General features: G+C 39.9%; 1 protein-coding gene across 6 annotated transcripts in view; it reads right to left on the bottom strand.

Moving 5' to 3' along the window:
- The window catches only part of LOC118391030 (opioid-binding protein/cell adhesion molecule-like), a 521,103-nt gene that overhangs the window by 185,740 nt on the left and 308,448 nt on the right, over nucleotides 1–26,915 (bottom strand). The window contains exons 1-2 of one of the 6 annotated variants that reach the window (XM_035781961.2): nucleotides 1,510–1,653; nucleotides 1,229–1,319 (exon numbers count right to left, since the gene is read on the bottom strand). In XM_035781961.2, the coding sequence (XP_035637854.1) occupies nucleotides 1,229–1,319; nucleotides 1,510–1,516 (98 nt within the window). In that variant the 5' untranslated portion in view covers nucleotides 1,517–1,653. Of the gene's footprint in view, nucleotides 1–1,228; nucleotides 1,663–26,915 lie in introns of those variants that run through there. The other 5 variants (XM_035781964.2, XM_035781960.2, XM_035781959.2 and 2 more) reach the window with 5 other exon arrangements.

Below are 26,915 nucleotides of genomic sequence, written 5' to 3'. Positions count from 1 at the left end.
ATAATTGCAGAAGAGCACTGTAATGAGATGAACTAATAGTTTTCATGACATAAAATGTAAATACTTTTCTACACTGAAACCTGTCTCTTTTTTATTTTTCAAAGTCAACTGCTTAACAGTGTGTGTGTGTGTAAAGACTGAAATTACTATTTAAAAATACACTGTAACCATTCTTTGCATAACGCTCACCCCTGCCATAGGAGTTCACTAAACCACAGAGTATGTTGTCCATTGAAGTTGTTCTCTAGCTCTTTTGATATCAGATTCATAATGAATCACAACAAGGTCTGTGGTAGTTTGAAAGTGTTTTTCAGCCTCAGGTCAGGAGAGTTTAGAATTCACATGAGCCGACAAGAAAACCCCCAGTCATAGCACAGATGAAAAGGGAAGCTATCTATACTAATAATAATAATACCTGACCAGGTCATAAGATCAGGAAAAACTCCAAGCCCCAGAAAAGACACATAGGCATTTTGCCACACATCTTTTGAACCTGTGGAGCCACCTCTGTGTAAAATTGCAGGAAATTAACTTCAAAACTAAAAAAAATATCTCCGCCGTCAAGAGGGGGGCCACTAAAATGATTTGCTGTGAGGTAGACGATCCAAAGGCCTTCACAAGACCCTGAATGACCAGGCCTGTGTTGATCCAGCTTTGCACAATCACATGGATTCTGTTTACATATGTCTAATGGTTAACCCTATATTGATTATGCTTACTACTTCTAAGAAAACAGTATAGATACTGTAAAATTCTCAAGGTACTGGAAAATGTTCAATAGTCGGTGGCAACCCCAACCAAATCTCACTTAGGGCCCCCAAAAGGCTAGAGTTGGCCCTGCTTAATCAACAGGTGTAACAAATGGACTGGGTGGGGGGCGAATTTGACCGTGTCAAAAAAACAAAAAAAACAATCACAAAATAAATATTAAAAAATAATATTTTGGGGGAAATTATACCACCAGCCAAAACAGCACTTTAGAGACTGGAAGTGCAAAGGAGCATGAGCATGTGCAAAGGTAAAGTCCTATCTGTGCACATGCCTGTATATGGGCTTCTTCCATCATAAGCACCTTAGTTCCATCATAAGCACAGCCAACATTTAGAATCGTATCATTTAACCAGACATAAATCACTCTTATTTTACTTTAAATTGGCAAAGCAACGTTGGACTTATAGTTAATAAAACTTTTTATAGTGAGTGTAAGAATAATGAGAAAGTGTTTTACCTGAGAAAGACGTTTTCGCCTTGCCTGACGGTAATATTGTCCATCACTTTACTATCGGTTTGGGATTCCCCTTGACTGTGGACAGGCAAACCTGCGGGGACAAGAAACAGCAGTCTGAAAGACAGAACCACCAGGCACTTCCAAGACACGGTAAAGTATCCACAAATACCCATCTTCGGTTTATAAATCCCACTGCTTGTCGAGACAATGGTTCCGTTGTTTTAAAAGGCAAATGCGTATAGCGGTCCTGTGGAATGAGCGCGGGTTAGTTAATAGCCTACTGTTCATCTGTTAATCCAAATATGTTTTCCAGGTACAGCATAGTCTATGCAAGAGGGTAGCTATCCTTACTGCGCACTCCAAAATATATTGTCAGCCTGTTACATTCTGTTCCGCAGCTCGCATGGAAATGTTTACTTTTCCTTTCCGAATGGTCCAAATGCTTGTATTTGATGATGACATTGCGCAATTTCACGTTCATGGAAAATTAACGGTTGCGGTCGTGGACAGCACGCAGAGCAAACCTAAAACAGGTATTTCGGTTGAGATGACGTGATAAAACTTAAACAAACCACTGGTGCCAAATCCGAAGAAGAGAGCACAAACAACAACACACATGATTGATTATCTCTTGTGATTGACTCTATACAATATAGTTTTAGTGATCTCCACCACCCCTTCAGCACTTGGGGTTTGTTGCACATTTCAAATAGGCAGGGATAGCAGCACTAATATCCTTTTCAATTTTCACTCAAAACCAAAAACGAGTATCAGGTTCATTGAATCGATTATTTTCCCCAATCTTTACAAGTATGCACCACCAATTTGAGTTTGTTGCTAAACCCCCTCACAGTAAGAACTCTGGCAAGAGGAGGGAGGGAAGGGGGAGGGGGGGAGGGGTTGTCATGGTAGCAGGGACCTTGGTGAATAGCTCTGTACAGGTGTGTGGACATTACTGTTAATCAAGGATGCAATTGTAAACATGGATCAACTTTGTGTGTGTTGATGCAGATGCTATAGACTAGACCTACAGATAGACTATTTTGTTCAAACCTTGAATCGGAGAAATTGAAGTGAAATTGCTGGGTATGACTCAACTGTTTCGGTGGTGTGGATGAAGGCATGCAGACTAAATATACTGCCCATGACTCATAACATGTATTTTCACACCCCTGGCTATTACATTTGTGTCAATCATCTAATAGCAGTGCATTTATATTCTTACCCCTTCTCCCCAATTGGTAGTTACAGTCTTGTCCCATCGCTGGAACTCCTGTACGGACTCGGGAGAGGTGAAGGTCGAGAGTCATGCCTTCTCAGAAACACGACCATTCCAAGCCACACTGCTCGCTTATCCCTGAAGCCAGCCGCACCAATGTGTCGGAGGAAACATTGTATAACTGGCCACCGTGTCAGCATGCAGGCGGCCGGCCCGCCACGCAAGTCATTAGAGCGCGATGGGACAAGGACATCCCGTCCGGCCAAACCCTTCCCTAACCCGGACGACGCTGGGGCCAATTGTGCGTCGCCTCATGGGTCTCCCAGTCGCGGCCAGCTTCGACACAGCCCGGGATCAACCCCGGATCTGTAGTGATGCCTCAAGCACTGCAGTGCCTTAGACCGCTGCACCACTCGGGAGGCCTAATAGCAGTGCATTTATATAGCCTAAGCGAGCCATCATTCCATTATTGATTCCTAAAAATAATTTGTGCAGCCAAAGTTTAAATGAGTGTGAAGGGTAGGTCCCTAAAAATTTGCAGTTCAACGGCAGTTATTTAGTGGAAGACTCTCCTATACACATTAAGCCCATCTTTTAAGGAGGGGCAAATGAAATTATAGGCAGTCGTTATTAAAAGTATGGAACAGGAAACACTTTGAAACCAAAAACAAGTGTTTTTATAGTAGAAATGCAGTTACAACCTCCATTTCGTGACTACTGAACATGACCCTGTGTCTGTCATTCACAATGACGCAATCACAGAATGAGATTCTATTTATATGGACACAACCACCAATCAGGGAACAGAAACACATCCACATAGTTGAACAATTACTGTGGCAGGTATGCAATGAGCAATTACCACTGGGTGGATAGTTTGCTTTTGTACATTATCAATACCATTCAACAACTAACTACTTGCTCAATGTCTTTCTTTATGCATTATTAAACAAACAAATAGGCTTCATATAGTTTTAGCACCTAAAGTAAAGGCATACACGATTGCAACTTTCTTACCGTATTTATTGCTGAAATCAGTCCTATGTGTCAGTAAAAATATTTTTTTTCAGCCATTTTATAAAAGCTGGGTGTGCTTGATTATGTTTATAACCCAAAATGTTCCCTGAAGTAGAAATTATCCTGTGTGATACACGCAAACATATTTACCACATACAGTATATGACATCGGAGCCATTGAAACTCAGTGAACAATAGATTGCAATTTGCTTAATCTAGCCTATTTTAGGTCCTCAACAAAAGGCACGCATATACACAGTCTGTCACAGTTCATGTAAAGTCATTTATGTGGCAGCTAAGTGTATGTCAGTCTGTACTTCTGTCTGGGCCAGCCATAAATGGTCATCCATGGTCATTAGCCCGGGTGATGATGCTTATTTTTGTTCAGTGTAATTACATCCCATTACATCTTTTGAAAAGCCAATACAGTACATTTTAATGTTTTACTGAGTTTTCCCATAGTGTGGAATAACTGGAATTGCTTTTGGAGCGTCCGGAAAGGTGCGCGACCGCAATATGCTCGTCTAGAGTTTTGAGTTCCAGGAAAAAAACTATAATTAGGAGTAAGCAAACAAGACGTGAAAAACGTCCAGAGAGGCGTCAGTCACCAAAATGAGTCTGTTGAAGAAGACGGTGGTTATGGCTTTGGAGAGGGACTCCAAGTGGCTCGGGATTCCGAATGTGATGGTGTGCCCCCGCCCCACAGGGATGAGTCATCTCCTAGATCTCAATCATAGGAGGGGCTCAAGAAATCGACAAGAGAGAAGGCCCTATAGCTCAAGGTGGCCGGTGGACATGTTGGAAGTGGAAGAGACCATTAGTTTCTAATAAAAAGATTGATGTCGATGAACCCCTCTTTATCACCCTTTGGTAATGTCTCCCTGACTGGAAGGCAAGGCAGATTACAGAAGGCAGATTAAGTGCACTTTGCAGTGACACTATATTCAGCCATCACAGTGTGGGGGCAGTAAAGGTATTGGGCAGTATGAGCACCAACTCGTTTTGAGAGATGAACATGCGTTCTACCTGACCACAGATTAGGCGGGAGTTACATGTATTTTCTAAAGTGTCTTCGTTTGAATCTGTCTCTGCGAGAGAGTTGTGTGGGAAGAGAGAATAGCTGCATTCTGTACAGTATATCATTCTATAGGGAGCATATCTCTTGAAACACTCAATACCGCAGTGCTGCATGTCTCCAGCATGGGCAGTCAAGCAAGCATCATCACCACATAAAAAAAAATATGTAGCCTGGTACTGTTTTGAATCTATTCACATGCAGTTGCCAACGCGCTGATAAGAAAATTGACTTTATTGCTGTATCTTTAATCGAGTCTAAGGCTGCATTTACACAGGCAGCCCAATTCTGATATTCTCTTATTGGTATTTTGACTAATCACATCAGATCATTTTCAGATGAGCTCTTTTTCAGAGCTGATCTGATTGGTCAAAAGACAAATTAGAAAAAAAAGATCAGAATTGGGCTGCCTGTGTAAACGCAGCCTTAGAGGCAATAGGAGATTTATACTGGGACTATTAGGGGAGAACCAGATTAATGAGAATTGTGAGGATGTGTGTGTGTGTGATTATTTTACCTCAGCACTTTCGAGGGTGAGCGACATCCAGCGACACAACAGCTGCTCCGCTTCGAAGGTTTGTTTCCCTCGACGACTGCACTTTAATAAACACGTTTTGCTGTTCTAAGGGCTTTTGCAGTAGATCATTGTAAAAGTGTCCGCTTGAGACGGGACTGTGCACATGGCTATTCGTTATAGGGTTCTATTCTCATGGACATAATACCATCTTCATGGACGAGATTTCCCTCTGGAGGGAGAAAGCTGCTCTCTGTCACTAATAATGTACCATCATGAACCCATAATGATATATAAACTTTAGCTGCTTTCACGCCTAGTTCATTTCACTCTGACTATCAAAGACACAGAAACACACAGTTTGGTAAGATTTTGTTAGAACTTAATTTTGTAAGTTAAAATACATTTTCCAACAGTAGTGCACTGTTTGTCATCATCCTTGTTCATGCAGATGGAGTCATGGTCAGCTAACTCATAACATGTGTAGTAGGCCTTACATAGGCGTCTCCAATGAATATGGAGCACAGTCATAAGGCATCTAAAAATATATATTTCTACATCTCTTTCACAGTTTATAAAGTAGAAAAGTGTATGTGCAGCGCAGGGCCATCTGGTTCACTGTGTTTCCCTTTTCAATTCCCCGACTTTGATTCGTCAATCATCTTTAATGTGCTTTTGATTGAATGCTGTTACATAGCTCCTTTGCTGTTTCCTTCTGTATCTGTAATAATAACACAGTGGGTTTATGAAAGTATTCCAAATGAGCTCACTCGGTAGTCTGAGAAGTCAGAAGGAAAAAAGAAAACATAAGTCAGTCCAGAAGTTAACCCTTTCACAGAACCAACCTTGACACTTTCACAGAACCAACCATAAGCCTTTCACAGAAAACACAGCTGATTTCATCTGAACTGAACTGATCTGAAGTAGAACGGCTGAGAACACCGTTTATGAAAGACAGAAGCGTAAGTATAGACCGCTTTACTGGTCAGTTGATAAGACCTCATCATCAAAGTTGAGGTGGCTGTTGCTTAAGCCCACCACCACAGTTATTTTTCTACCTTCTTGCTAAGAATACCATAACCCTTCATTAAGCTCTAAACCAATGCGTGTCGACATTTTCCTCTTCTTTATCTCACCTCTTCTGCAATATTACTTATAATTACCACGTTTGTCATATTTATCCTTTTTTAACCTCAATGTGATGAGACCCAACCTGGTCTCAGAGCATTTTGTATTATTCTGTTCATACATCCGAGACACTCCATTTTAATTTTGTATTTTTTTATTTAACCTTTATTTAACCAGGTAAGCTAGTTGAGAACAAGTTCTCATTTACAACTGCGACCTGGCCAAGATAAAGCAAAGCAGTGTGATACAAACAACACAGAGTCACACATGGAATAAACAAGCGTACAGTCAATAACACAATAGAAAACAAAGTATATATACAGTGTGTGCAAATGGCGTGAGGAGGCAGGCAATAAATAGGCCATAGCAGCGAAGTAATTACAATTTAGCAGATTAACACTGGAGTGATAGATGAGCAGATGATGATGTGCAAGTAAATTCATTCATGATATCTTAGGTTTGATATGGTTACATAAGACAGATGGTTACTTAGGAGGGTGGTTGGTCGAGGTTGATGGGTGGGCGTATAACGTGAATGTCTAGCAACCCAAAGGCAGTGAGTTTCTTCACAGACAACTTTAGGATTTTAGCTAAATAGCAACTTTTCAACTACTTACACATTTTTTTCTACTTTGCAACTACTTAGCATGTTAGCTAACCCTTCCCTTAACCCTAACCTTAACTAATTTAGCGAGCCCTTTGCCTAACCCTAACCGTAACCCTTTTAGCTAACCCATCCCCTAACCCTACCCTTAACCCTTTAACTTAACCCTAACCTCTAACCCTAACTCCTAGCCTAGCTAACTTTAGCAAGCTAGCTAACGTTAGTCACCTACCTAGAATTCGTAAATATCATACGTTTTGCAAATTTGTAATATATTGAATGTTTTGCAAATTTGTAACATGTAATACAAATTGTAATTCATAACATATTATACAAACAAAATGGTTGATGGACATCCACAAATGAATATATGCCATACGAAACATTACATATCATACTAAATGGAGTGTCTTGGATTTACGTACAGAATAATACCAAATGTTCTGAGACCAGGTTGTAAGACCTTAATCACCATGGAAACCCCGCCAATGTAGAGGATGCAAGTGTTGTGCTGTAATGAGCCTGCTCCTATTGAATTCACAGCATCCACAGACGTGTTAGCTATGCTTCCAGTACAAAAAAAAACAACATTGCGCCTCTCTCTCTCTCTCTCTCTCTCTCTCTCTCTCTCTCTCTCTCTCTCTCTCTCTCTCTCTCTCTCTCTCTCTCTCTCTCTCTCTCTCTCTCTCTCTCTCTCTCTCTCTCTCTCTCTCTCTCTCTCTCTCTCTCTCTCTCTCTCTCTCTCTCTAGTAATTATGGGGTTTCATTTGCACTCGCCTTACTGAAGGGATGCTGCCTGCCTCCCTGCTCTAGCCTGTAAGTGCTTCAGTGAAATGCGAAAGGAAGTACAAAGTCATTAAGACCAAGGGATTGTAGGAAAGGGCTTGTTATGGAGAGGAACACAATGGGAAATTGTATACTGCTTGATCTCTGAATCTCCTACGTATACATCACTGTAGATATCTCAGCATACAGTACCAATTATGTGTTTTATCCTTTACAACACTCCAAAGGTTTGTCGAGAAATGTCACACCACGCTCTGTGAAGGGGAAAACACACAACAACAAAAAACCTCACCTTGGTTTCTAGCAAACTACCCTGCCAGACAGAAGCGACATTCACATGCTTGTTATTTTCCCTTATCTCGTTGATAGTAACTCCTGTGTTCAGAGGTTGGTTGCGATGTGCAAGAACAGAAACAATGATTGGCAGCCACCAGTACTGTGAAAACACACACATCGGCACGAGTCGACACCTGCCTTAACAAAACATTTGCATCCAGCACTGAAAAGCATAGATAGACACAGTACATGCAGGGGGAGGGGGGGTGATGATAACCAAGGAACTTTTCCTACGCTGTGTAATTAATATTTTTCCCAGTGCAAAATAAAGATAAGGACTCCATTAAGCCCTTAAAACATTCCGAGATAATGGATTTTTTTGGGCAGTTGACGGAGCGGCTCATGTGGGACAGGTGAGATTTACTCCTGGGCTCCGTCGGCGCAGTGACAGCAGCCAGCGCCAAGACAACTAGTGCAGGATTCCGCCACCGGAGAAGAAGTCAGAGGCATTTGATGCACCGTTGGCACCAAAGGCAAATTAGATTATGGAGAGGGGGAATGGAATTTATTATTTCGCTGACAGATTTACAGATAACCGCTGCATAGAATACAGGCAAAAGGGCTGTAAAACCCATCATCTGTGGAGTGAATTACACACCGTTTGGAACAACTTGTTTGGTTTAGGAAATCCACACAACCCCCTTTGATTTACCTGCTTCCCACATCCCTCTTCAATTTTCTCACTGGCTTGCCTTCTCTTTTTCTCTCTCTCTCTTACTCGCTTGCTCTTTCTCACTTTCTTTTTCTCTCTCTTTCCAAGGGTGAACAGAAAGGATGGTAGTATTTGTCACTGCCTTGACTCAAGGCTCTAGTAGTCTTTCATCTGTTGGTTAATCCATGATCGTTACCATCATCTGCAACCTTTGATCTTCTCTGTGGCCACAATAGGATCATGTCTATGCCAGGCCTATGTTTTGACTGCTGCACAGTACATTTCTCAATCGGGTGAAATAGGGAAATCTGAATATGACTGGATGGATATTACTATCTAAGACCACTGGTCGTCCTAAACTCCCTTAGCAATAACACGGAGGGGTCACACATAGCTGCCCTGACAATGCAGTAGTAAAGCTGTCAGAACTATTTATTTCACCTTGGGAAATCTGAGACAACCAATAATAACACTAAATGTAATGTCAGCGGGCCATCCATTTGAAAATGATTAAAATCACATTTTTCCCCACTTCCGTTGATCTTTCTATCTGTCTGGGGTAGTGGGAGTGGCCAATGGTGTGGTTTTAAAGGGCGTCCTCTTGGCCGCAGATATAATATTTTGCTGTATTAAAACACATTTCCTGCAATTCAACAGATTTGCCATGGGGCTGAGAGATCATGTGCAGGTTTAAAGTGAATTTCCTGCAATTCTACACCATGACTTGCTTATGCAATCTGAGTGACGCCAACAAAATGGCACGATATTTTGGGAATTCTTGATTCTCCCTGATTGTTTATTTTTCATTTTGGTGATTGTTCTTCAAAAAATACAGTTGAAGTCAGAAGTTTATATACACCTTAGCCAAATACATTTAAACTCAATTTTTCACAATTCCCGACATATAATCCTAGTAAAATTTCCCTGTAGTAGGTCAGTTAGGATCACCACTTTATTTTAAGAATGTGAAATGTCAGAATAATAGTAGAGATAATTATTTACTTAATCTTTTATTTAAACCTTTATTTAATTAGGCAAGTCAGTTAAGAACAAATTCTTATTTTCAATGACAGCCTAGGAACAGTGGGTTAACTGCCTGTTCAGGGGCAGAATGACAGATTTGTACCTTGTCAGCTCGGGGGTTTGAACAGGGTTTGAACTTGCAACCCTCCGGTTACTAGTCCAACGCTCTAACCACTAGGCTACCCTGCCGCCCCTTTCATCACATTCCCAGTGGGTCAGAAGTTTACATACTCAATTAGTATTTGGTAGCATTTCCTTTAAATTGTTTAACTTGGATCACACGTTTCAGGTAGCCTCCCACAAGCTTTCCACAATAAGTTGGGTGAATTTTGGCCCATTCATACTGACAGAGCTGGTGAAACTGAGTCAGGTTTGTAGGCCTCCTTGCTCGCGCACACTTTTTCAGGTCTGCCCACAAATTTTCTATGGGATTGAGGTCAGGGCTTTGTGATGGCCACTCCAATACCTTGACTTTGTTGTCCTTAAGCCATTTTGCCACAACTTTGGAAGTATGTTTGGTGTCATTGTCCATTTGGAAGACCCATTTGCGACCAAGCTTTAACTTTCTGATTGATGTCTTGAGATGTTGCTTCAATATATCCACATAATTTTCTTAGCTCATGATGCCTATCTATTTTGTGAAGTGCACCAGTCCCTCCTGCAGCAAAGCACCCCCACAACATGATGCTGCCACCCTCGTGCTTCACGTACAATCTTTGTTCCCATGTGCAGTTGCAAACCATAGTCTGGCTTTTTTATGGCGGTTTTGGAGCAGTGGCTTCTTCTTTGCTGAGTGGCCTTTCAGGTTATGTCGATATAGGACTCGTTTTACTGTGGATAGAGATACTTTTGTACCTGTTTCCTCCAGCATCTTCACAAGGTCCTTTGCTGTTGTTCTGGGATTGATTTGCACTTTTCGCACCAAAGTACATTCATCTCTAGGAGACAGAACGCGTCTCCTTCCTGAGCGGTATGATGGCTGCGTGGTCCCATGGTGTTTATACTTGCGTACTATTGTTTGTACAGATGAACTTGGTACCTCCAGGCATTTGGAAATTGCTACCAAGGATAAACCTGACTTGTGGAGGCCTACAACTTTCTTTCTGAGGTCTTGGATGATTTCTTTTGATTTTCCTATGATGTCAAGCAAAGAGGCACTGAGTTTGAAGGTAGGCCTTGAAATACATCCACAGGTACACCTCCAATTGACTCAAATTATGTCAATTAGCCTATCAGAAGCTTATAAAGCCATGACATAATTTTCTGTTTGAAGGCACAGTCAACTTAGTGTATGTAAACGTCTGACCCACTGGAATTGTGATACAGTTAATTATAAATTAAATAATCTGTCTGTAAACAATTGTTGGAAAAATTACTTGTGTCATTCACAAAGTAGATGTCCTAACCGACATGCCAAAACTATAGTTTGTTAACATTACATTTGTGGAGTGAATGAAAAACTAGTTTTAATGACTCCAACCTAAGTGTATGTAAACTTCAGACATCAACTGTATATTGCTCCATTATCTGTTATTGATCTGTTATCTGATATTTTATATCTGGTTTTAGTCATTTAAGTTTACAGTGAAAATGTTTTATCATCCCGATAAAGCTAATTATTATTATTATTTGTATTTGTTTTTAATTGCAGTGCTTTATTTAAGGAACATAAGGGAAATATGACTTAGTACCTTAGATTTCATGTTGACCTTGTCTACTGTATCATAAAGTATTTACTGTACAATGAGAGCTATTGTATGTTTATGGCCTTAATCTTATGATTTGATCTATTATTCATAATATCGCTGACGTGCATTATGTCTAATGCACGTCAGCATAACAGCAAGACAACTTCATGAGCTGCTACCCGTTCATTATTCATGGTTTTAATGAGGAATAATCCATTCAATCTAAGAACATTTTACCTACAACTCTTGTTCAAATAAATTGAGAAGTTTTAATTTGGTGCATTTTTATTTTGCCCTGATATTTCGCATTGGTAGCTTAAATATCAAACATAGCCACTCACAGATGTAAAATGCCAAATTGGGTGGTCTAGCTAATCAACAAAACACTGGTAGTGATATAATGATCAAAATCATAGCTGATTACGTGGTTCATTATGACTATACTGTAATGGAATGAGGTCTCCACACACACACGCAGGCGCAATGCACACGGTCATATAATTAGGCAAAGCATGCTCTGATGAAGGCCTTGGAACCGAAAGCTTAGCCTAATAAAATGAAATGTGTGCCATGATCCTGAGTACGTGGACACTTCATTCCATTACAGTATTGCTCGTCATCTCCTGCGCCTCAGCTACAGTCGGATGTGTGACAGATTATTCTACATTATTTCATTATGACTGTACTACAATACATTCAGTTGATTGAAATTCAATTTTTCCCACTTCATCAAGGACTTTATATTAAAACAAATGGCTTCAAATGGATTGTGAAACCACAAGTAAGTTGTGTATTAATGCAATCCAGTTCATCAACAGGCCAATTCAACAACAAGTGAACAGGTTGTTTTTCAGTGCGGCAGGGAGATAACGTACTGTATCTTGGAGCACTTCTTTCAAAAGCTGTGCTTACGTTGTTCAAAGCGTCCCATCTACCTCTTGGATATATATTTGTCTCTCACAAGGTGCATTTAAACCCCACTCTCATTCATCCCTTCTTAGCCTCTGTCCATTTTAGTTACTGCCATTTTGCCATTTTCTACAGTTCCACTCCCCAGGGTGAATAGACTCATTCAACTCCTACAGTAGTGTGGCTACAAAAAAATTAACTAATTTTGTCACCATCCATATATCCCATCATTAAGTTCCATTTGCCATCTCTCCCAAAGAAAGTGGACCTTTCTCAGAAAGAGAAAGCAAAGAGCTGAAACGTTCAAATCCTGTTGCTGCAGAATTATTTTTCTGTTACAATATAGGTGAAATTAAGATCCTACATCTATGCATAGTAGTTTCTCTTAAAATGCCAGGTATGAAATTGCCAGATTACGTTTTCCCTAGTAGGTCTTTCTACTTTATGTGGTGAAACCAGCACACGTGCGCACATGCACAAGCACACACTGAGAGAGTTTCGGCAGCAATTACTTGGTATGGAGATTGGATTTACAACATGCTTTTTACCAATTTAAAACAAATTAAATGTGGACAAATTGAATCTTGCTGGAATTAAGGAAATGCCTTGTACTTATTACCATCTAAGATTATGTTAATGTCACGGCGCCCCTTTGCCGAGCAGCGGAAAATATTGAGCGATTGATTGATGAGTGATCTGTTTGCTTCCATGGGAGAAACCTTTGCTAAAATGTTGGGTTTAGCTCTTTCAAATATAAGGTATTTTATTGATCACCAAATCGTTTAACATTCCAAGGGCTCTGGGCTTATCAGGTTCAGCCTGCTATCTTTCCGACTCAAAATATGCAATTGAATACCCTACTCTCAATGTCATGAATGTTCAAGTTGTTTGTCTCTTCAGCACTAGGAACAGGTAAAAAAAAACGATATCCCTGCTGGTCATTAAAAACAAGTGCAGACAACTCGTGGAATGTGACATGACATGATTGCTGAAGTGCTATCAGAAAAAAATGCATCCTTTTGAATATACAACGGAATAGATATGAGTTTTTTAAACAAATTTCTTCTATGTTCAAAGGCATTTTTTGTGATGCTTGCACTGTTCGCTCTACATGCATACAATTCCAGTAATACACAGACTATAGTAGCTATTACACAGTAACCTTGGTTATTCGCATTGGAGGCAGAATGCCGGTGAGTGTGCAGAGGTATGTTGGGCATACTTATTCCGAGCCCAGGGTCAAGGTTATGCATTTACTGTGGATAACCTTGTGACTACCAGATGGAATTGGGACAAGACAACAAGGTCTCACAGAAATATGTATGTAACCTCCTTGAATGTATAGCTTTTTAGTCTGCAATATTACCCAAATACAGTATTTACATGGCCTTGTAGATATGAAATCTAATCATATTTTTCTGAACAGGAAACCCTGAGAATCATCTACAGTTGAAGTCGGAAGTTTACATACACTTAGGTTGGAGTCATTAAAACTAGTTTTTAAACCACTCCAAAAATGTCTTGTTAGCAGACTACAGTTTTGGCAAGTCGGTTAGGACATCTACTTTGTGCATGACACAAGTCATTTTCCAAAGATTGTTTACATACATATTATTTCACTTATGATTCACTGTATCACAATTCCAGTGGGTCAGAAGTTTACATACACTAAGTTTACACTGCCTTTAAACAGCTTGGGAAATTCCAGAAAAGTATGTCATGGCTTTAGAAGCTTCTGATTGACATAATTTGAGTCAATTTGAGGTGTATATGTGGATGTTTTTCAAGGCCTACCTTCAAACTCAGTGCCTCTTGGCTTGACATAATGGGAAAATCAAAAGAAATCAGCCAAGACCTCCAAATTGTAGACCTCCACAAGTCTGGTTCAGCCTTGGGAGCAATTTCCAAATGCCTGAAGATACCACGTTCATCTGTACAAACAACAGTACGCAAGTATAAACACCATGGGACCACGCAGCCGTCATACCGCTCAGGAAGGAGATGCGTTCTGTCTCCTAGAGTTGAATGTACTTTGGTGCGAAAAGTGCAAATCAATCCCTTAACAACAGCAAAGGACCTTGTGAAGATGCTGGATGAAACAGGTACAAAAGTATCTATATCCACAGTAAAACAAGTCCTATATCGACATAACCTGAAAGGCCGTGCAGCAAGGAAGAAGCCACTGCTCCAAAACTGCCATAAAAAAAGCCAGACTACAGATTGCAACTGTGCATAGGGACAAAGATTGTACTTTTTGGAGAAATGTCCTCTGGTCTGATAAAACAAAAATAGAATTGTTTGGCCATAATGACCATCGTTATGTTTGGAGGAAAAAGAGGGAGGCTTGCAAGCCGAATAATACCACCCCAACCGTGAAGGACGGTGGTGGCAGCATTATGTTGTGGGGGTGCTTTGCTGCAGGAGGGACTGGTACACTTCACAAAATAGATGGCATCATGAGGTAGGAAAATTATCTGGATATATTGAAGCAACATCTGAAGACATCAGTCAGGAAGTTAAAGCTTGGTCGCAAATGGTTCTTCCAAATAGACAATGACACCAAGCATACTTCCAAAGTTGTGGCAAAATGGCTTAAGGACAACAAAGTCAAGGTATTGGAGTGGCCATCACAAAGCCCTGACTTCAATCCTATAGAACATTTGTGGGAAGAACTGAAAAAGCGTGTGCAAGCAAGGAGGCCTACAAACCTGACTCAGTTACACCAGCTCTGTCAGGAGGAATGGGCCAAAATTCACCCAACTTATTGTGAGAAGTTTGTGGAACACTACCCGAAACGTTTGACTCAAGTTAAACAATTTAAAGGAAATGCTACCAAATACTAATTGAGTGTATGTAAACTTCTGACCCACTGGGAATGTGATGAAAGAAATAAAAGCTGAAATAAATCATTCTCTCTATCATTATTCTGACATTTCACATTCTTAAATAAAGTGTTGATCCTAACTGACCTAAGACAGGGAATTTTTACTAGAATTGGATGTCAGAAATTGTGATAAACTGAGTTTAAATATATTTTGCTAAGGTGTATGTAATCTTCCGACTTCAAATCTATATTCTCCTTCGAATTCCATTCAATATGAGTTCACTGTTGTCACATCAAGATAGTTGATTATCCTGAGCTATAGGTAGTATTTGCGAGCAAGTTCATTTCGATGACGAGTTCAGTCGTGAGCACGGCAATTATGAAACTAATGCCATTGTTTGGCAATCAAAAGTGAACAAATGTCATAGCAGATGTTAGGCATCCAATTATTTATGATATTCAGCAGCTATTATTTTTCCTTTATTACACCTGTCATTGTGCGGTCTTGGCATGCCATTTCAATAGACTACATACAGGGACATCAAAAGTTAACCTTTCCCTTGTGAAAGGAAATGTTTTACTTATGAGCCGAGCACAAAGGACATCTCTGTCTGACATAGAAACAGCTGGAAAATTTGAATAGCTGTTAGTTGGCATTTAAAGAGAGTGGACGGCAGACAGTATGGTGTCATACTGTAATTGATTCATTGTTATCTGACGGACAACATATGCAAAACACAAAGACTACGAGTCATAACGATGTATTTTTTTCATTGACACTCAATGCCATTATGTTTTCACAATTTGTTCAACAAAGTCATAAAACTATATGTATTGGTCTATATTTAGTTGCTGTAACCAAATTTCAACTTCCAGCAAATGTAGGAGCAATACAGTGATGCTGGCTAGAGTGATTGAGAGGATTCACAAAACTCATTTGAACCATGAAGGATGTTTTAAACCAGAAAAGCGTTAGAAAGTTCAAATCCCCACACTCAGAGATAACCTCTCCCTGCATTCCACCACTTAACACCCTCCACTGGCTTTTCTCGCTGTCTCCTCTCATACTGATCCACAACGGTACATGAAGCCATTGGGGTCAGCCTGGCCCATTGTGCAACTCTATGCTTTGTTGATAAGAAGGAGTCCTCAGCAGGGGAAATACACTCCATTCCCTGTTCTCTCTCTCTGCATTGATTCAGCCAAAGGTGGCATGATGATCAAGTGGCTCATTACGCGCAGGAGGAATTAGGTGCAAGTGTGGCAGACATGAGACAGCGATGTCTACCCTGAGGGTTGTTGTCGTGGCTTTCCGGTGTCACCTGGGTTCTCTGGAGGGGACGAACCAGCGGGAAGATGCACAGCTGGGCTGGGTATGTGTTTGTGTCCATGTGTGTGTGTGTGTGTGTGTGTGTGTGTGTGTGTGTGTGTGTGTGTGTGTGTGTGTGTGTGTGTGTGTGTGTGTGTGTGTGTGTATGAGTGGGTGTGTGTCCCATGGCTAGTTAAAGTCTATACCACATCAACAGATTTTTCTCTCACCTCATATGATAGCATCCTTTACTTGCCCTCTCACGTAAAAAAACAAAACGTGGTGGTAAACTCCTCTGATAAGTTGCTGTGCCTCAGAGAGCTTTTTGACAAGCCTTGGAGGGAAAACACTTTCGTCCTATCCTGTTCCATTTCACCACTGTGAAAAAGATTATAGGGGACAAGTGGGCCCAGACTCTCGAGTCGATTTCATACCTATATCTACTGTAAAATTAATGCCAGTTCACAGTGCAGGTTATATGGAGGCTACCTAACCAAGGTTAGCTAACCCTCATCTGGAGGCAAAAGCCTACTGGAATAACTCCCACACAACTCAACATCTTCCATTAAATCTGAACAATGTTATTGCCTCACTGTTTCTCAGTAAATAACACCAGTCGGAAACAAGACTGCAGAATAGCGGTAATGTGTGCCCTCAGCCTGTACTTGGGCTACTTGGCTAACTGCCAACTATAGTAGTAAATGGCACAAAGTGGTGCTTCTTTTAATGTATCCTAAAGAAACGCATATGCATTTAACCCTAACTCATTGCTATCTCTACTACTACTAATACTAATACTACTACTCACCAATAACGCACACCTTCAGTAGTTTAAAGATTTCCTTTGAAGCCTTATCTCTAGCTAATGAAAACATAACACTACATTTCAAAAAGTTCAAAACTGAAGACACTTAAGCTTTATATTCTCTTTGGCACAACCCTTGGGAGACTTTAGAAGAAGCAGACATAAAATCTATTGACATAAATCATCATCCATACTCTCAAAACTGGTCATGTCTCTTTTACTGTCACAAATAAACCAAGAGGAAATTAAAAATAACTGGAAAATATAGACACAAAAAAATATATTAAATGGCCACCTACAATCTACCCAGCACTCGATGGAAAACAGACTGATAAAATAGTTTCTGGTCCTGCTTCTTTTACTGCTCAAGAGCCTGAATGTCAAAATGGCTCCAAAATATTGTTCACTCAGTAGGCAGGTTGCCATTGACCCAGGTTTATTCGACAAAAGCAATGTTGCAACACCCAAAAATTCTTGCAACATATGTAATGGAAATGGCCGCTTTAAGAGAAATGTTCTAAAGAGCGATAACATTTGTATCTGTTCGACACGGATAGATTTGTATTTGGTCTGACTTTCTTTATTGCATCAAATTATGATGAAAACTGTGTTTTTCGAATAAATGATGATAATGATAATTGTGAAGGTCCGCCGGGCACGTGATGTCATCACGTAACTATAAAGCTCCACTCCACGTTTAATTCTAAATACCCACTGCTTGCTAAATATAAATGTTCAACTATAAAAATTATGTTTCTTTACAGGACAAGGATTGTCTTGACTTTCAAGAATGCTTGAATTGCTTCACGTTGCATTTCTGGTTGGCTGGATGCAAGTTTTATCATCCAATTATTTCAGATCTACAGGAGAGCATGTTTCCCAATGGCATGGACCATGAGGATACTTTGGCACATGAGAATAATTAGAATATGAAATGTATTAGTAAATTTGTACATTCTATTCATGCTGGCTTTTGCGGGATACTTGAGATATGAAACCGATAGGTGGGAGGGCATACAGGCTGTCGGCAATTTTATTAAAGCGCAATTTGCCTAAATTCATAATAGAAACACTTCAAACTATTTTTTTTGTGATGTCATTATTACCGGTTGTTTTTATTGACATAAGACAGACCAATGGAAGCACACGATAGCAGGTAATTTTCACATCTATTTTCTATGCAAACTTTCTAAATGTCGACAACAAATCCCTGGACAAGTTAATGAACGTAGCTAACAACTGTGTGAACAAATTAGCCAGCTAGCATCCTGACCAAATTAATTGTCTCTGTGTATTGCACAAACTTTTATCATAAACATATTGATCCCTGTTTTATATCTCCCACTGCATGGCCGTGGCGCTTGATAATATGCCAACAAACAGACAGCCAGAAATACAAAGCCTCCATAATGTACTCCCAACCTTGGATACTCAGATGGAATGCTCAGAGTGGCCTACATAGCCTGTTCATTCCACTGTCCTGTCCTCTGATGTCAGCCCAAGAGGCAGACAGGGGAGGAGCAGCTCAAACCCTCGGCAGATGGTTCAAATCCATATTGCATAGAGCACAAGCTGCCTACAACTGATACAGACCGGACTGAGAACAGGGCCTTTGCTTCACAGGACATTTTGTGTGGCGTGGCCAATCTGCACTTTAAGCCATTTGAACCCATCTTAAACCATCGTCTTGCTAAAGCGCGGGCCACATAGCCATGGGTTTGAGTACAGAGTAGACTAGATGGAGGATGTGAACATTGGAAGGTGTTTACATGAAGATCAAATAAGAAGTGGCCACGAATATGGTTGTTGCTGGGGAGAGGTCCAACAACAAGAAAATGGAGTGTTTATTCATTCCCTCTTCATGGTCATCACTATCTCGTATTGTCTACGAGGCCCAGTGATCAGCAGTGCTCTTGCGTTCATTTCACAATGAATATTGTGTAAACTGATAACACCAACAGTATAACACTGAACCGATCAGGATGCAGAAACACAATATGCTGCTTCAGGATTCAAATGCAACTCTTATCCTGACCCCTTTTCACTGCCAGGTACATTCAGTATATAAACAGTTAAAACGTTGGAATTACTTTACGATAAGCTACTGACATTATTACATTAGATAAATGTTGAATTGAATATTCTACCCCACATCATTATGCGTAAGGGCAAATGTAAACAACATTATGAAGGGTACACCAATTGTTGAAGCCATATGTGCAATAATTGCTACAGCCATAAGCATATCAGTGTAACGATATGGGCCTATCGGAGTGTCTGCTTGACTGATCGAAATATGACACAATATGAGAACATTGTACAAGACAAATAGGACCAATCGTTTTTTCCTTATTTTTTTCCCCTATTTTTGTCTACTAAATCCTATATGTTTTCTTTGATTAGGGATAAAATATTTCCCCTCTCATCAACGAAAACACTAATGTGTTCATGTTATTTGGTGAATTATAAACCCTCCCTCGCTCCCCTTCAATTACATAAGGAGAGGTTATTCATGAGATCTTCCCATCAAACAATAAACGGATATGTTTCAAAAACTCAGCACACACACTGAGCAGTTATTACAGGAGGAGTTTCCAGGGGGAGATCACACATGTAGCAAAGATAACAAGCTCTGCTCACTACCCCAAACCCCGCCCCCCCCACTAATAATGCATAAACCACAGCAGGTCTACCACTGGGGTGCTGCTACTGATACCAGACATGTCAGGCTTTGGGGTGAAGAAAAACACTGCAATTTTTTGTTTGTCAAGGGAGCAGCACTAACTGCAGATGCGCCACAGCATCTTTAAAAACAAATCTAACTTTATTACTCGCAATAACTTGAAGGAAGAAGATTTACTATTTCCTCCACTCTCTCAATATTCTAAATGCGCACCACTTCCCACAACACAACCTTGACCTGTTTTTTTAAAACTTCTTGGCTGGTTCTTTCACAAGAATGAGGTGAATTGGGTCGGATGATGTTCAATTAGAAGAAAAAGGCAGTCGTCAGCAATCCCGGCACAATAAATATGGTAACAAAGTCAGCCCAAGGTGTGAGTCCAGCACAGCAAACTCATATATCAGTCAGGTGTCAGGACCCGGTTACGAACCCGGGTCTCCGGAGTGAGAAACAGTCACTTAACCAACTGAGCCACGAATAGTCGGCAGAACCCAGAAGATGAGGCAGACACAGCAGTACTTGAGACGGTGTATTTAATGAAGTAAAAAGTGAAGTTCTTCAGGAAAACATGTAACTCCACAACCTCAAAAGGAATCCTACAAGAACAAAGGTAATCCTCCAAGACAAAAAAGTTAAATCCACAAGGTGGAAGGTAAAGCACAAAAAGCCTCAAAAGATACTCAAAAAACAAACAAACAAGAACAAAAAAAAACAGAATTCCACAAGAGAGTCCACCGGGATCAACAAGAGTTCTCAGAGTACTAGGGCTGGGTGCTAACATACAAACACAGAGCAAAGAACAGAGGAAAACAAAGGGTTTAAATACAATCAGGGGAAACGAGGCACAGGTGCAAATAATAATGGGGATCAAGGGAAAACAAAAGGTCAAAAGGCACAATGGGGGCATCTAGTGACCAAAAACCGGAACAACCCTGGCCAAATCCTGACATCAGGGGCTATGCTCCTCTGATCAGGCCACAATCCTGTCCAATCCAAACAACTTTGCCGACCTGATCCCTAACAACGCTGACAGTAAACACTGTCTTAATGACATAGTGAAACCACCTGAATAACCCAAGATATATTCCATCAGACCTGATTGATCTGCTTCCAAGACTCTTCAGTTACCCCTTACTCTTCAATCTCTGACTCTCGCTCCACTTTCGTTTCTGATATATTCCACGAGTCTAAGAGACGTTACTTATCTTTTCTTCCATATCATTCACACTACATGAATCCATTTGATTTTGTGCATAAGGAACACTTTGAAATGATCAAAAAGAAAATTGCCATCTGCATTTATGAGCGAGTTAGGTTAGTAGTAGCAGGTACCAGAGGCGGAGTGAGGACACAGCTGAGCAAGGGAAAGATGATATTTTATAGGGGTTAGCCTCTAGACACATCCCAGCCGTAGCCAGTGTCTCCTAAAGTAATTGAATTGGATATCGCTCCTGTCACTCAAATAGTCAGAAGTACAGTCATCCTCTTAGTTCAGGCACAGGAGCCCCAATTCTACATTTGAAAGCCTAGAAGCAGAGAGGTGGTCACTGTCATCCTATATACACAACATGCCAGTCGAAAACACAGGGTGTAGCTGTGATGTATCTAACTAGTTCATCAGTGCAATGGGACCAAAACCTTTCCAGTGATCACTCACCTGCACAAGACAAAGACTTAAAGGAACTGAACGTCGTCAGGGCTAACTGCCTTTAAGCAGATATAGAGGGTTTCTTGGTATATCATTGCACAATGTTGATTGCAGACAGGGGGCTTGAGGGGATATAGAAGATGACCAATTCTCGCTTGAATTTATTTAAGGCGACCCTATCTTTCTTTTCCATATGCAATTTAAAGATGGTAAATCCATCGTCTTGAATAAGGTACTGTAAACAGAAGTGGTGGGCACCAACACAGAAAGTCGGTATCAATTTCAGTTGCATTTTGATATGATACATTTGAAAACAGTTCTAAGACTTGCCAAGTGTTAATAAGAGTTGCAACCATTGCTATAAGTTCTGTGTCTTATAATGTCAGAGAGCCCAATCTCTCTGCTCTCAGCTTCCACTCTCCCAGGGGAGCTGACTTGAAGTGTCAGGTTTCAAACCCCACATTTGCATAGGGAGTGACGTGTCACATTCTCTGGCCTATCCAGACAAAGGAACTATTTCCTGTGTGTGTGAATCTCATTGCTGTTATATTTTCAGCCAGATTTAAAACTCTCAAAAAATGTCATAGAATTGAACTAAGATCACTTTTTCTTGGCCTCTTTTCTCTAAATCACTGTGCTTAAAGCTCAAGTTGTAATGAGTCTGCAAACATTTGAAAAATGTCCCAGTGGATATTTAGGAGAAAATTCTCTGTCGACAGTTACAGTGGGGAGTAAACACTGTACATGACTTTGTGCCAATATTGCACTGTCACTAAGTATGATCATATTTATTTTACAGTTATAAAACATTTAAAAATGTTATAGTAAGTCATTTATAATTTGATTGTTACTGTATTTAGAAAGTATTTCAGTCATTTCGAGCCCACTTTTTTTTAATAGAAAAAAAAGTATATAATTTTTCAGATTTTCATAATTTTCTACTATGTACTTGTGCTTGTGTCCTCAAACGTTAGTACACCTCAGCAATGTATAACTATTTTGACCAGAAAGTGAGTTTCAGATTTTTGTAAAACTATTCAACAATACCAGTTATTTTTTATGAAAAATAATTATGTTTGGGTATGTCTATTTAGGCGGAAATCTACATTCATTCAATTGGAGGACCATTCTGACATCTTTCAGATGCCCTGACATTTTATAGACCAGGCACGAGAGTAGACTATCCTCCTGATACAAGACTAGCATCTCTAACAGTTATCACTTTCATCTGAATACCCTCAGGCTTGTTATACATATGCTCTTTATCTAAGCATTGGTGTCATATACACTACAGATAAATAATCAGGCCCTGGACTGGATGGTCCTGTGTGTCAGTGTGGCCCATGATTACAGCCCGCACGCTCATTGTTTTATTCATTTTGGCCCTTGGTTTCGTGACTCATCCCTGGCCTCTTCATTTGCCAATATTCATCTGTAGGTTGATTTCCATTTAACCTCTAATAATCATAAACAAAGAAGAAACCCATGGTCCATTCTGGTGGGTAGATTCTACTATCTGTTGGCCATCTTGAATCAAAGGTGAAGAGAGAAATACCATCACTGGGGCATTTTCTTCTCCCATAACTCATGTTGCATCAGGGCCAGGGTTCATCCGGGTTCTTCGGAAACTGTGCAGGAGTTGACCTTTTAGGAGAAGTGCTCTGATTGAAACATCCGGGTTTCAACTGCTCAAGCAAGGATCTTGATGTACAGGGGCTTTATACACTTGAACATCAGCTAAAATGGGACTCACACACACTCCTTGGATAGCATGGGTGGTGGTTTTCTCTTCATACCGTTTCTGACAGTGACATGACAGCATTTCGTCCTAGCTGCGGGTATACATCCACAGGGTGACAGCGGGGGGATATAGACAAATGCCAGACTCATGGAGTCGGGATCCCTGTCCAGCCCTCCACTGAGACCTATCCTCTCACATCGCTAGGGTCCGCCAAGATAAAGAACCAGCATTAAAGAAAGAGAGAACAAAAAGAGAGAAAAGAGGATTGACACCCATCATCTCAGATTGTTCTAAAATCGTTTCTGTAGTTAAGAAACACATAATATTAGCATTTCTGAAATATTATTTTGTTAAAAGAAATTGAACTTTGAGAAATGAAACTAATTAAATGCACCCAAATTGGCCATTTCAGTTGATAGGATTCATATAATATTCAGTAACTATAGTACTCAATGTCCAATTTGGACCAAAGATGTGAGGAATCTAAATAAATGAGCAAAAGCCACCCATGGACACCCAAAACCCCACAAAATGACCAGTATATATTGGAGAATTGTTTATTTAACCTATGTAATGTATTCTCAGTGAATTTGTTGATGTTTTCCGTTCCCTGTTCAGAAAATGTGTCATTGAAATTGTTAGGCTTAGAGTGCATTTGGAAAGTATTCAGAGCCTTCGACATTTTCAAAATGTTGTTAAGTTACAGCTTTATTCTAAAATGGATGATTTTTCCCCCATCATCAATCTACACACAATACCCCATAATGACAAAGCAAAAACAGGTTTTAAGATTTTTGTTCGAAATTGGGGAAATAAATGCAGCCGGCATCAAAGAGAGCAGAAACAAATTCATTGCTTTAAACTAATTATGACAAATGTTAAGAAAATGTTTAGCAATGTATTAAATGGCCCTAGCCCTCACCCTCAGACTATTCAAATAATTTACTTTACATGTTACGTTGGCTGACAATTTGCTAGCTATCCTTACAGCAGTATGTACAAGTATGTTAGCTAGCTACCTAACATTAGTTGGCTACTAATACATCAAACTTGCCTGTATATGCTATCTAACCAACTATCCAACTGTGTGTTCGTAAATTCCGTTACAGAGATCCTTGATGAAAATCTGCTCCAGAGCTCGGGACCTCTGACTAGGGCGAAGGTTCACCTTCCAACAGGACAATGACCCTAAGCACACAGCCAAGACAATGCAGGAGTGGCTTTGGGACAAGTCTCTGAATGTCCTTGAGTGGCCCAGCCAGAGCCCGGACTTGAACCCGATCGAACATCTCTGGAGAGACCTGGAAATAGCTGAATACAGGCGTGCCAAGCTTTTAGCTTCAGAACCAAGAAGACTCGAGGCTGTAATTGCTGCCAATGGTGTTTCAACAAAGTACTGCGTAAAGGGTCTGAATACTTATGTAAATGTGATATTTCATTTATTTTGCTAAAATAATTCTTAAAACCTGTTTTTGCTTTGTAATGTGGGTATTGTGTGTAGATTGAAAAAAGTCATCAGTTTTAGAATAAGGCTGTAACGTAACAAAATGTGAAAAAAGTCAAAGGGTCTGAATAGTTTTGAAATGCACTGTAAACCTAACAGCTTAAATTACTAATTTCTCTGAACAGGGAAAGGAAAACATCACCAAATTCACTGAGAATACATTACATAGGTTGAAAAAATAATTATCCAAAAAGCAGCTTCATACTACTTGTCAAACATAGGGAACTGATACTGTATACTGGCCACTGGGGTGGATTTGGGGTTGGGTCCGGGGGGTCCGTGGGTAGCTTTTGACCATTTATTTGGATTCCTCACGCCTTAATCAGTTTTGGTCCAAATCGGACTTTGGATAATATATTTATTGAAGATTATACAGTATGAATCCAATAAATTGAAATGGCCAATGTGGGTGTTTCTTAGAGTTCAAATTGTCTTTCAATAAAATAATGTTTTATTTATTTATTTCACCTTTATTTAACCAGGTAGGCTAGTTGAGAACAAGTTCTCATTTGCAACTGCGACCTGGCCAAGATAATGTTGCAGGAATACTTATCTGTTTCTAACTACAGAAATCATTTCAGAACAATCTGAGAAGGTGGGTGTCATGGCTTGCTGAAATGGAACGACCCGGGACAGAGAGAGGGTGAGAGAGCATAAGAGAGAGAGAGAGAGAATACTCATACTAACCGCCCTAACCATACAATTTGTGAAGTAAATTGAGTATGAATTACGCTTGTTGGTCATAGTATGGATATAGGTAGAATGCAAAAAGTTCACGGATGTCATACTACATTTGCCAAAATACGAAGAATACAAGCAGTGGACACGATTTCCATGCTTTTAGGGTCCATAATGCAATTCTTCCGAGCATGGGTGTGGCTTCATAAAACGTTCGACGAGAGCAGATAAAAATGAATTTCTTTAACCTGTTCAGGATACCACGGTTTACTGCCCCTTCTGGAGGATTTGGGTACCCATATAAAACATGATACATTTTTGTCAAAAGTTGCTAATATATGCAAATAAAAAATATTATCGAATAGAAAACACTCTAAAGCTTTTAAAACCGTTTAAATTATGTCTCTATGTATAGCAGAACTCTCAAAATCTGCATTTTCCCAAAATATCTCTTCTCATCTGAAAAGTTGGGTCACCTTTGACCTCATCGCAAACACCCTTCCCAAACAGTCACAACACCCGGAAGAGTCTCCACGTGTTCAGCGTGATCTCAGCTTTCAATGGGACTTCTCATTGTGAGAATCGCCCGCTCGCGAGAGTTTGAGCACGTGGTAAGCTCTCAGTCACTCAAAAAAACCTGTGTGCAATGGTCAAGTCCTCTCTCTTTTCCAAGATCGATTGAACAGTGCTTGTGTTTCTGTTTGTTCTCAAAATTGCTGTACACCTTTATAACATGTTAAAGCTTGATTATGAAGTTAGTTTGACAAGTTTACTCAACATATTATATATTCTTTCGAAGTTTTGGTGCGCAACCACTTCAATTTTGACTACATTTTTACCAAAATCAGGCTATTTTGAGAACCGAAAGACGCAGACTTGAAAACTGAACGCTAATTTGGTGAGTATAATCCCTTACAGGTCGTTTGATGGAAGAATAACAAAGGTAAGGGAATATTTAATGTATTCATTTTGGGTTTCTGTCGACTCCAAGATAGAGGAGTCATTATGCTACTGTGGGAGCGCCGACTCCATATTATAGTCTAGTGAACGCAAAATGTAACGTTAAAATTAAATGTAACAATGCAATTGCATTTAGAAGAAGTGTATCTTGCTATACATATGTAAAACATGCATATTTAGTCAAAGTTTATGATGTGTATTCCTTGTTAGCTGACGTTATCTGCCGGGGCTATCGTCATTTCTCAGGACATTTGGGTAGCATTTTTTGAACGATGCATCATTGTAAACAGAGATTTATGGATATATATAGCATATTATTGAAAAAATGAATGTACTGTGTAACATGTTATATTACTGTCATCTGATGAAGATTTCAAAAGGTTAGTGAAATTATTTTTCTTTTAATCCTGCGTTTGTTGATTGCATATTTTTTCCTACTTGGCTATGCTAATGAGCTATGTCTGCGGTGGTGGTTTGACATAAATATGTGCTATGTTTTCGCCGTAAAACATTTTAGAAATCTGACTTGCTGGCTAGATAAACAACTTGTTTATCTTTCATTTGAGCTATTTTACTTGTTAATG

Source organism: Oncorhynchus keta, chromosome 12 (genome assembly GCF_023373465.1).
Source record: "Oncorhynchus keta strain PuntledgeMale-10-30-2019 chromosome 12, Oket_V2, whole genome shotgun sequence".
In the NCBI taxonomy this organism is placed as follows: Eukaryota; Metazoa; Chordata; class Actinopteri; order Salmoniformes; family Salmonidae; genus Oncorhynchus; species Oncorhynchus keta.
Note: the sequence above shows the minus strand (reverse complement) of the source record. Positions and strands in the feature narration are given on the sequence as shown.